Source organism: Heptranchias perlo, chromosome 30 (assembly GCF_035084215.1).
Source record: "Heptranchias perlo isolate sHepPer1 chromosome 30, sHepPer1.hap1, whole genome shotgun sequence".
Lineage (NCBI taxonomy): Eukaryota > Metazoa > Chordata > Chondrichthyes > Hexanchiformes > Hexanchidae > Heptranchias > Heptranchias perlo.
In genome coordinates, this window is record NC_090354.1 from 32,532,428 (window position 1) to 32,545,373 (window position 12,946).

The following is a 12,946-nucleotide window of genomic DNA, read 5'->3' on the forward strand; positions in this document are numbered from 1 at the left end:
GGTGAGGCCTCCCACCCCGTTGTGAGGCCGACACTCGCCCCTATTAACCCCAGGCGACGACAGTGAGAATCGAGCCCACCACACCAGACAGCCACAGACTGCAGTGTGGAATCACACCGTACAATATATTCACAGATTGCAATTTATAAACACACTATGTTGAATAATCATGGAATAAACTCTACAGTCACACACAATCAAATAACCACACTACTGTGTTGTTACAGATTATATAATCACACACTGTAGTATACAATCATAGAAGTATAGAATGGTTACAGCACAGAAGGAGGCCATTCGGCCCTTCGAGCCCATGCGGGCTCTTTGTAAGAGCAATCCAGTTAGTCCCATTCTTCCGCTCTTTCCCTGTAGCCCTGCATATTTGTTCCTTTCAAGTGTTTATCTAATTCCTTTTTGAAAGCCACAATTGAATCTGCCTCCACCACCCTTTCAGGCAGCGCATTCCAGATCATAACTACTCGCTGCGTAAAAAAGTTTTTCCTCATGTCGCCTTTGGTTCTTTTGCCAATCACCTTAAATCTGTGTCCTCTGGTTCTCGACCATTCCACCAATGGGAACAGTTTCTCTTTATTTACTTTTTCTAAACCCTTCGTGATTTTGAACACTTCCATCAAATACGAACATACATACGAATTAAGAGCAGGAGTAGGCCATTCGGCCCCTCAAGCCTGCTCTGCCATTTGATAAGATCATGGCTGATCTGATTGTGACCTCAACCCTACTTTCCCGTCTACCCACGATAATCTTTGACTCCCTTGTTAATCAGGAATCTATCCAACTCAGCCTTAAAAATATTCAATGACCCTGCCTCCACCGCTCTCTGGGGAAGGAAGTTCCACAGATTCACGACCTTCTGAGAGAAAAAATTTCTCCTCATCTCCGTCTTAAATGGGAGACCCCTTATTTTTAAACTGTGGCCCCTAGTTCTAGTCTCTCCCACAAGGGGAAACATCCCCTCAGCATCTACCCCTTCAAGTCCCCTCAGGATCTTATATGTTTCAATAAGATCACCTCTCATTCTTCTAAACTCCAGTGTATACAGGCCCAACTTGTCCAACCTTTCCTCATAAGATAACCCCCTCATCCCAGGAATCAGTCGAGTGAACCTTCTCTGAACCACCACTAAAGCAATTATGTCCTTTCTTAAATAAGGAGACCAAAACTGCACACAGTATTCTCGATGTGGTCTCACCAATGCCCTGTACAACTGTAGTAAAACATCTCTACTTTTATATTCCATTCCCCTTGCAATAAATGACAACATTCCATTTGCCTTCCTAATCACTTGCTGTACCTGCATACTAACTTTTTGTGATTCATGTACTAGGACACCCAGATCCCTCTGTACCTCAGAGTTCTACAATCTCTCTCCATTTAAATAATATACTGCTTTTCTATTCCTCCTGCCAAAGTGAACAAGTTCACATTTTCCCACATTATATTCCATCTGCCAAATTTTTGCTCACTCACTTAACCTATCTATATCCCTTTGCAGACTCCTTACGTCCTCTTCACAACTTACTTTCCCACCTACCTTTGTGTCATCAGCAAATTTAGCAACCATACATTCGGTCCCTTCACCCAAGTTATTGATATAGATTGTAAATAGTTGAGGCCCCAGCACTGATCCCTGTGGCACTCCACTCGTTACATCTTGCCAACCTGAAAATGACCCATTTATGCCTACTCTCTGTTTCCTGTTAGCTAACCAATCCTTTATCCATGTTAATATGTTACCCCCTACACCATGAGCTCTTATTTTGTGTAGTAGCCTTTGATGTGGCACCTTGTCAAAAGCCTTCTGGAAATCCAAGTACACCACATCCACAGGATCCCCTTTATCCACGTTGCTTGTTACTTCCTCAAAGAACTCTAATAAATTAGTCAAACACGATTTCCCTTTCACAAAGCCGTGTTGACTCTGCCTGATTGCATTGAGATTTTCTAAGTGCCCTGCTATAACCTCCTTAATAATAGATTCTAGCATTTTCCCTATGACAGATGTTAAACTAACTGGCCTGTAGTTTCCTGCTTTCTGATTCGCTCCTTTCATTATTTTCCAATCTGATGGGACCCTTCCAGAATCTAGGGAATTTTGGAAAATTAATACCAATGCATCTACTATCTCTGCAGCCACTTCTTTTAAGACCCTAGGATGAAGTCCGTCAGGACCTGGGGACTTGTCAGCTTTTAGTTCTAATAATTTTTTCAAAACCCTTTCCCTGGTGATTGTAAATGTTTTAAGTTCCTCCCTCCCTTTCACCTCTTGATTCACAATTATTTCTGGCATGTTATTTGTATCCTCTACAGTGAAGACGGACGCAAAATATCTGTTCAATTCATCTGCCATTTCCTTATCCTCCATTATTAATTCCCCAGACTCACTCTCTAGAGGACCAACACTCACTTTACTCACTCTTTTCCTTTTTAAATCTCCTCTTAACCTTCTCTGCTCTAAGGATAACAACCCCAGCTTCTCCAGTCTATCCACCGAACGGAAACCTCCCCCATCCCCATCCCTGGAATCATTCTAGTAAATCTTTTCTGCACCCTCTCTAAGGCTTTCACATCCTTCCTAAAGTGCGGTGCCCAGAACTGGACACAATACTCCAGTTGTGGCCGAACCAGAGTTTTATAAAGGTTCAACATAACTTCCTTGCTTTAGTACTCTATGGCTCTATTTATAAAGCCCAGCATCCCGTATGCTTTTTTAAACACTTTCTCAACCTGTCCTGCCACCTTCATAGATGTGGCACATATACCCCCAGGTCTCTCTGTTTCTATGGTATAATCACACGCTATAGTATAATCCCACCATAGTATAATCACACACTATAGTATAACCACACACTAGTATAATGACACTGTAGTATAATTATACACCATAGTATAATCACACACTATGGTACAATCACACACTATGGTATAATCACGCACTATGGTATGATCACGCACTATGGTATAATCACGCACTATGGTATGATCACGCACTATTGTATAATCGCACTATAGTATAATCACAGACAATAGTGTAATCACACTGTTGTATAATCACGCTATAGTATAATCACACTATAATCGGACACTATAGTATAATCGCACTACGGAATAACCACACGCTATGGTATAATCCCACTATAGTATCATCACACTATAGTATCATCACACTATAGTATCATCACACACTATTGTGCTAAATAATTGCATTATCCAATAATTTGAATTAAACAAAGTAAGTAACAGCAAAGTACAAATTTAGTGCTAAATAATTTTGAATTATGACATTAGAAATAAGCAATTTTGAATTGAGGCATCCAGTGCCCTAGAGTAGAATCACAGATTGTACGTACTAATCGTTAAACAAAGATTCCCAGTTCCCTGGGGTTCCCTACAGTTGGTTGATGCCGGGTATCCTCTTGAATTCTCTCCCCAGGTGTCTCTGTATCCCGTTATTCTGTCCCTGGAGAATCACTGTGGCCTGGAGCAGCAGACAGTCATGGCCCGGCATTTAAAGGGGATCCTCGGCGACATGCTGGTAACTGCAACGATCGACGGCAAAGTCCCAAAGGAGCTTCCCTCACCAGAGGTAAAGGAGTGGCTGGGGATTGTGTCACATCTCCCCTGTGTAATGACTTTGTACAGTGTGAGCAGGGAGCTGCAGAAAGATTATTCCCATCTCTACACTGACCTGATCATAAACACAATGGAAATCCATCCCAATAGACTCCTGATATAAAGGGAGGGCGGATCCCAGCTCCAGTCATAACTGGACCCATCACTGACCCATAGTCAGAATAAATTATATAGAGTGGACAGATGAGATGCGGATTCTGCAGCCCAAGGAAGTATTGAAGGTTACCTGCCGATCGCCTGCTGTGTGCTGCACAGCTTCGCCATTTAGAGAGGGGAAGCCACTCAGCCAGAGGGGCTGGAGGGTGAACCTGCAGAGGAAGAGGAGAGGGAACCGGCTGAGAATGGTGCAGGCAGACTGGAGTATCGAGAAGTGAGTTTCAGGACTTCCATTTAACGTGGGTGTGGAGCCCCATCTCCGAGGGGCACTGGTCCCACACCAATCTGAGGACTCGTATCCCTTCTGCCTTCATTACCATATCAGCCCATTTCACCAACATTTAGATGTCCTGTCTGTGCAAGAGAAACAATCTCAAACATTCCACGGTTTATTTTATATTCCCGGGCCGGGGGAGGGGGGGGGGGGTTAGTTTTATCCTAACCAGTCCGACGGGATCTGATTGGCAAAGGAAAGTAAAATGAGGCGGGGTGTAAAACGGGCATCGTGCCGAGTGAGTTGGGTTAAAATGAGCCCCGTGTGTGTTCCTGAATCAGTGTTTGATTTGCCAGTGATTGCCTCTGGAAATAGTGTGGGGTGTGTGTTGTCTAATCTCCGGCTCATATCTCACCTGTGGCAAATGCCCTGTGTCTGCTGGGTTACCAGATGGCTCAGCCCCTTCTACCAATACCTTGGCATCCAGACTGGCTGGCTGCTTCTGGTGCCCTCTGTAATACTCTGAGAGGGGCAGATAGAGTTTATGTCCTCAGCTATTTCCCCTTCTGCCGTGCCCCAGTTGCTGTCTGCCCTTTGCAGATAACCCGGGATCTGTGGGTGGGGGAACAGACTCTTACCCACCACTAAAGAGCGTGCAACCTGGCATCAAGGTGGTCTCCATCTCATCCCCTCGCCACCATGAATTAGAAGTGAGATTGCTCACTGTCTTAATCGTACGAGATGCAGTGATGGTGAACAAAACTCATTGACACTTGGGCCCCTGCCTTTGGGAGCTTCACCGCTGAACCCCCTGGAATTACCACTCACTCCACGGTGATCCACAGCTTCCCCAAACCAACAGATGTTGGAGCAGATGTGCTGCATGTCCTTTTCCATTCCATCCATGGACCTCTGAAGAATGAAGAGCTTCTCCTGATTAATCCAGCCCCTGTATACAACTCCTGTAAGGTACATCGTGCCTTTCACAACCTCAGGACATCCCAAAGTGCTTTACAGCCAATTAAGTATTTTTGAATTGTAGTCAAATGTAGAAAATGCGACAGCCAATTTACGCACAGCAAGGTCCCACAAACAGCAATCAGATAAACCACCAGAGACAATCTTTTTTTAAGTGATGTTGGTTGAGGGATAAATATTGCCCAGGACACTGGGGAGAACTCCCCTGGTCTTCTTTGAAATAGTGTCATTGGATCTTTTAGGTCCACCTGAGAGGGCAGACGGGACTTCATCCAAAAGATGGCACCAAACATAAGAACATAAGAAATAGGAGTAGGGGTAGGCCATCCGGCCCCTCAAGCCTGCTCCGCCATTCAGTAAGATCATGGCTGATCTTCGATCTCAACTCCACTTTTCCGCCTGATCCCCATATCTCTTGATTCCCTTAGAGTCCAAAAATCTATCGATCTCAACCTTGAATATACGCATCGACTGAGCATCCACAGCCCTCTGATGTAGAGTATTCCAAAGATTCACAACCCTCTAAGTGAAGAAATTACATAGGTAAAAAAAGGGATGAGGTCCTGCAAGGTGAATTTAAGGAGTTAGGAGATAAATTAAAAAGCAGGACCTCAAAAGTAGTGATCTCAGGATTACTACCAGTGCCACGTGCTAGTGAGTATAGGAACAGGAGAATAGACAGGATGAATGTGTGGCTGCAGGGATGGTGTAGGAGGGAAGGATTTAGATTCCTGGGACATTGGGACCGGTTCTGGGGAAGGTGGGACCTGTACAAGCGTGACGGGTTACACCCGAGCAGGACCGGGACTGATGTCCTCGCGGGGGTGTTTGCTGGTGCTGTTGGGGAAGGTTTAAACTAGAATGGCAGGGGGATGGGAACCTGGGCAGGGAGACAGAGGAGGGGGAAACAAGGATAGAAACAAAAGACAGAAAGGGAAGAAGCAATAGTGGAAGGCAGAGAAAACAAGGGCGAAAAACAAATTGGGCCATAGTGAAAAATAAAACGAAGATGACTCGCAACCTTAAAAAGACAAGTCTAAAGGCATTGTGTCTAAGTGCACGGAGCATTCGCAATAAGGTAGATGAATTAACAGAGCAGATAGATATTAACGGTTATGATATATTTGCGATTACGGAGACATGGCTGCAGGGTGACCAAGGATGGGAACTGAACATCCAGGGGTATTCAATATTTAGGAAGGACAGGCAAAAGGGAAAGGAGGTGGGGTAGCGTTGCTAGTAAAGGAGGAAATCAATGCAATAGTGAGGAAGGATATTGGCTCGGAAAATCACGATGTGGAATCTGTATGGGTGGAGCTAAGAAACACCAAGGGGCAGAAAATGTTGGTGGGGGTTGTCTATAGGCCCCCAAACAGTAGTGGAGATGTAGGGAGGGCATTAAACAGGAAATTAGAGACGCATGCAAGAAGGGTACAACTATAATCATGGGTGACTTTAATATACATGTAGATTGGTCAAACCAAATTAGCAATAATACTGTGGGGAGGAATTCCTGGAGTGTGTACGTGATGGTTTTCTAGACCAATACATTGAGGAACCAACTAGAGAACAGGCGATCCGAGACTGGGTATTGTGCAATGAGAAAGGATTAATTAACAATCTTGTTGTGTGGGGTCCCTTAGGGAAGAGCGACCATAACATGATAGAATTCCTCATTAAGATGGAGAGTGAAGTAGTTGAATCCGAAACTAGGGTCCTGAATCTAAATAAAGGAAATTACGAAAGTATGAGGTGCGAGTTGGCTATGATAGATTGGAGAACTTTACTAAAAGGGATGACGGTGGATAGGCAATGGCTAATATTTAAAGAACGTGTGCAGGAATTACAACAATTATTCATTCCTGTCTGGCGCAAAAATAAAACAGGAAAGGTGGCTCAACCGTGGCTTACAAAAGAAATTAGGGATAGTATTAGATCCAAAGAGGAGACATATAAAATTGCCAGAAAAAGTGGCAAAGCCTGAGGATTGGGAAGAGTTCAGAATTCAGCAAAGGAGGACAAAGAGATTGATTAAGAGGGGAAAAATAGAGTATGAGAGTGAACTAGCAATGAACATAAAAACTGACTGTAAAAGCTTCTATAAATATGTCAAGAGAAAAAGATTAGTGAAGACAAATGTAGGTCCCTTACGGTCAGAAATGGGGTAAATTATAATGGGGAACAAAGAAATGGCAGAACAATTAAACACATACTTTGGTTCTGTCTTCACAAAGGAGGACACAAATAACCTGCCAGAAACGTTAGGGAACCAAGGGTCTAGTGAGAGGGAGGTACTGAAGGAAACCAGTATTAGTAAAAAAATAGTGCTAGGGAAATTAATGGGGCTAAAGGCTGACAAATCCCCAGTGCCTGATAATCTACATCCCAGAGTACTAAAGGAAGTGACCCTGGAAATAGTGGATGCATTGGTGATCATCTTCCAAAATTCTATAGACTCTGGAACAGTTCCCACAGATTGGAGGGTGGCAAATGTAACTCCACTATTTATAAAAGAGGGAGAGAAATAACAGGGAATTACAGACCAGTTAGCCTAACATCAGTAGTGGGGAAAATGCTTTAGAGTCTATTATAAAAGATGTGATAACAGAACACTTGGAAGGCATTAATGGGATTGGACAAAGTCAGCATGGGTTTATGAAAGGGAAATCATGCTTAACAAATCTACTGGAGTTTTTTGAGGATGTAACTAGTAGAATAGATAGGGGAGAGCCAGTGGATTTGATGTATTTTGATTTTCAGAAGGCTTTTGATAAGATCCCACACAAGAGGTTAGTGTGCAAAATTAATGCACATGGGATTGGGGGGAATATACTGGCATGGATTGAGAATTGGTTGACAGACAGGAAACAGAGAGTAGGAATAAACGGGTCTTTTTCCGGGTGGCAGGCAGTGACTAGTGGGGTACCGCAGGGATCAGTGCTTGGGCCCCAGCTATTCACAATATATATCAATGATTTGGATGAGGGAACGGAATGTAACATTTCCAAGTTTGCAGATGACACAAAGCTGGGGTGGAATGTGAGCTGTGAGGAGGATGCAAAGAGGCTCCAATGTGATTTAGACAAGTTGAGTGAGTGGGCAAGAACATGGCAAATGCAGTATAACGTGGATAAATGTGAGGTTATCCACTTTGGTTGTAAAAACAGAAAGGCAGATTATTATCTGAATGGTGATAGATTGGGAAAAGTGGAGGTGCAACGAGACCTGGGTGTCCTCGTACACCAGTCGCTGAAAGCGAGCATTCAGGTGCAGCAAGCAGTTAGGAAGGCAAATGGTATGTTGGCGTTCATTGCAAGAGGATTTGAGTACAGGAGCAGGGATGTCTTACTGCGTTATACAGGGCCTTGGTTAGACCACATCTGGGGTATGGTGTGCAGTTTTGGTCTCCTTATCTGAGGAAGGATGTCCTTGCCATGGAGGGAGTGCAACGAGGGTTTACCAGACTGATTCCTGGGATGGCAGGACTGACGTATGAGGAGCGATTGGGTTGACTAGGCCTATATTCACTGGAGTTTAGAAGAATGAGAGGGGATCTCATTGAAACATATAAAATTCTAACAGGACTAGACAGACTAGATGCAGGGAGGATGTTCCTGATGGCTGGGGAGTCCAGAACCAGGGGTCACAGTCTCAGGATACGGGAGTAGGACATTTAGAACCGAGATGAGGAGAAATTTCTTCACTCAGAGGGTGGTGAACCTGTGGAATTCTCTACCACAGAAGGCAGTGGAGGCCAAGTCATTAGGTGTATTCAAGAAGGAGACAGATATATTTCTTAATGCTAAAGGGATCAAGGGATATGGGGCAAAAGCGAGAACAGGGTACTGAGTTAGACAATCAGCCATGATCATTTTGAATGGCGGAGCAGGCCCGAAGGGCCAAAAGGCCTACCCTTGCTCCTATTTTCTATGTTTCTATATTCCTCCTCATCTCAGTCCTAAATGGTCGACACCCTTATCCTGAGACTATGCCCCCAATTCTAGGCTGTCCAGCCAGGGGAAATAACCTCTCAGCATCTACCCTGTCAAGCCCCCTCAGAATCTTATATGTTTCAATGAGATCCCCTCTCATTCTTCTAAACTCCAGAGAGTATAGGCCCATTCTACTCAATCTCTCCTCATAGGACAACCCTCTCATCCCAGGAATTAATCTAGTGAACCTTAGTTGCACCCCCTCTAAGGCAAGTATATCCTTCCTTAGGTAAGGAAACCAAAACTATACACAATACTCCAGGTGAGGTCTCACTAAAGCCCTGTACAATTGCAGCAAGACTTCCTTACTCTTGTACTCCAATTCCCTTGCAATAAAGGACAACATACCATTTGCCTTCCTAATTGTGTACAGTTCTGGTCACCCTATTATAGAAAGGATATTATTAAACTAGAAAGAGTGCAGAAAAGATTTACTAGGATGCTGCTGGGACTTGATGGTTTGACTTATAGGGAGAGGTTAGATAGACTGGGACTTTTTTCCCTGGAGAGTAGGAGGTTGAGGGGTGATCTTATACAAGTCTATAAAATAATGAGGGGCATAGATAAGGTAGATAGTCAAAATCTTTTCCCAAAGGTAGGGGAGTCTATAACGAGGGGGCATAGATTTAAGGTGAGAGGGGAGAGATACAAAAGGGTTCAGAGGGGCAATTTTTTCACTCAAAGGGTGGTGAGTGTCTGGAACGAGCTGCCAGAGGCAGTAGTAGAGGCGGGTACAATTTTGTCTTTTAAAAAGCATTTGGACAGTTACATGGGTAAGATGGGTATAGAGGGATATGGGCCAAGTGCAGGCAATTGGGACTAGCTTAGTGGTATAAACTGGGCGACATGGACATGTTGGGCCGAAGGGCCTGTTTCCATGTTGTAAACTTCTATGATTCTATAATTGCTTGCTGCACCTGCATTTTAACTTTCTGTGTTTCTTGTACAAAGACACCCAAATCCCTCTGAACACCAACATTTAATAGTTTCTCACCATTTAAAAAATATTCTGTTTTTCTATTCTTCCTACCAAAGTGAATAACCTCACATTTCCCCACATTATACTCCATCTGTCACCTTCTTGCCCACTCGTTTAACCTGTTTATATCCCTTTGCAGACCCTTTGTGTCCTCCTCACAGCTTACTTTCCCACCTAGCTTTGTATCATCAGCAAACTCGGATACATTACACTCGGTCCCTTCATCTAAGTCATTAATATAGATTGTAAATATCTGAGGCCCAAGCACTGATCCTTGCGGCACCCCACTAGTTACAGCCTGCCAACCTGAAAATGACCCGTTTATTCCTACTCTCTGTTTTCTGTCCGTTAAACAATCCCCTATCCATGCTAATATATTACCCCCAACCCCATGAGCCCTTATCTTGTGTAACAACCTTTTGTGTGGCACCTTATCGAATGCCTTTTTAAAATCCAAATATACGACATCCTCTGGTTCCCCTTTATCTACCCCACCCGTCATACCCCCCGCCCGTCATACCCCCCGCCCGTCATACCCCCCGCCCGTCATACCCCCCGCCCGTCATACCCCCCGCCCATCATACCCCCCGCCCGTCATACCCCCCGCCCGTCCTAACCCCCCGCCCGTCCTAACCCCCCGCCCGTCATACCCCCCGCCCGTCATACCCCCCGCCCGTCATACCCCCCGCCCGTCATACCCCCCGCCCGTCATACCCCCCGCCCGTCATACCCCCCGCCCGTCATACCCCCCGCCCGTCATACCCCCCGCCCGTCATACCCCCCGCCCGTCCTAACCCCCCGCCCGTCCATACCCCCCGCCCGTCATACCCCCCGCCCGTCATACCCCCCGCCCGTCATACCCCCCGCCCGTCATACCCCCCGCCCGTCATACCCCCCGCCCGTCATACCCCCCGCCCGTCCATACCCCCCGCCCGTCCTAACCCCCCGCCCGTCCATACCCCCCGCCCGTCATACCCCCCCCGTCATACCCCCCGCCCGTCCATACCCCCCGCCCGTCATAGTCCCGCCCGTCATACCCCCCCCCCCCGTCATACTCCCCCCCCCCCCCCCCCCCGTTATACTCCCCGCCCATTATACACCCCATCTATTGGATGCCCAGTGGACCCCCACGATTGGACGATGCCCCTCCCCACCCTCAATGTCAGTGATCTCACCTTTTCCCCCCAACCCGATTGTCCCCCCTCCAACCCCCAAAGATCCTGATCTCTCCTCGACCTCCCCCGTACAAACTCCGAGGACTCTGATCCCTCCCCGGCTCCAAGTTAAAATCCAGGCCCTGGAGTTATCTTTGGGGCCCGATAATCCGAGCTCTGTCCCTTCACTGATTTGCCATTTTCACTGCCTAAGCCTGGTTCTGACAGTTTCATGGATTATATGGGATCCTGGGCTTTATTAATAGAGACTTGGATTTCAAAAGCAAGGAAGTTATAAAACACTGGTTCGGCCTCAACTGGAGGATTGTGTTCAATTCTGGGCACCGCACTTTAGGAAGGATGTCAAGTCCTTGGAGAGGGTGCAGAAGAGATTTACTAGAATGGTACCAGGGATGAGGGACTTCAGTTATGTGGAGAGACTGGAGAAGCTGGGGTTGTTTTCCTTAGAGCAGAGAAGGTTAAGGGGAGATTTGATAGAGATGTTCAAAATCATGGGGGGTTTTGATAGAGTAAATAAGGAGAAACTGTTTCCAGTGGCAGAAGGGTCGGTAACCAGAGGACACAGATTTCAGGTAATTGGCAAAAGAATCAGAGGGGAGATGAGGAGAATGTTTTTTTACGCAGTGAGTTGTGATGATCTGGAATGCGCTGCCTGAAAGGGCGGTGGAAGCAGATTCAATAATAACTTTCAAAAGGGAATTGAATAAATACTTGAAAAGGAAAAATTTGCAGGGCTGTGGGGAAAGAGCGGGGGAAAGGGGCTAATCGGATAGCTATTTCAAAGAGCCGGCACAGGCACGATGGGCCAAACGGCCTCCTTCTGTGCTGTGTGATTCTATGAACGTACCATAACCCTCAGATCTCCTTCCTGGTTAACACCCTTTTTGTTGTGATTGATCCATGGCTAACGTGTAGATAAGTTAAACCAGGAAAAGCAGTTCAGCAGACAGCCAGTGTGATCATACCACCATCAGACTGTAAACAGGGACTAGTTGGAACCAAAGGCTTGTGGAAACCATGCTGGGACTGCTCGGTCATTTTACAAAAATACTTCAGATTGCTGCCCGTGCAGATTCCTTTGCTGTGACTCCTAAATGCCGATCAGTAAAAGTTGCAATCACATGCACAGGACTGAAATCTTATACTCCCTCAATGCTTCTACCACACCACGCGGCTCCTGGCTGTAACGTGCCTAAGTTTCAGTTTACCTGCTTCTTAGCACCTTTAAGTGCTGTGGTGAAAGGAGATTAATTGTTAAACCAGCTTCTGTTGTATCAGACTTCGTTCAAAGAAATAATCAGCTCAAACTCCCTCGAGGCTTGATGGCTACAAACCTGCTGATTGGACACTCAGCTGTGCACTGCTCTCAATCAGGACAAGTACAACGGTCATTGGAGTCAGTGTTCTGGTCCAGGAAAGAGAAAAGTAGGTCAGCATTCCTGCTCCTTGCTGCGATACAGTTCCACAGGTGCTGTCCTGCCAGCTGTCTGACACCAAACTCGCAGCCAGTGAAACCCTAGACAGTAAAGCCCTGAGATTCTGGGGGAGGGGGAATTTCCCGCATGACCCCCGCAGGAGGCTGCAGCTTGGCTCGGTTTTTACATCTTTCCATCGATACTTCACTCCGGGATGGGGTTACCAACCCTCCTGGATTGGCCTGGAGACTCCAGGAATTATAGGTTAATCTCTCTGCCATGAGCAACATCGGGAGAAACCCCGCCGGGACATTCAAACGATATCGGAGATGGGGATAAAAGGCTGTCCGACTGACAGTTAAATCATCGATCAGGTAACGAAG

General features: G+C 45.9%; 1 protein-coding gene across 3 annotated transcripts in view; it reads left to right on the top strand.

Moving 5' to 3' along the window:
• LOC137300039 (1-phosphatidylinositol 4,5-bisphosphate phosphodiesterase delta-3-like) overlaps nt 1-12,946 on the top strand; it is a 167,257-nt gene that overhangs the window by 110,833 nt on the left and 43,478 nt on the right. For all 3 annotated transcript variants that reach the window (XM_067969131.1, XM_067969129.1, XM_067969130.1), the window contains exon 8: nt 3,455-3,607. In XM_067969131.1, coding sequence (XP_067825232.1) covers nt 3,455-3,607 — 153 coding nt within the window. The remainder of the gene's footprint in view (nt 1-3,454; nt 3,608-12,946) is intronic.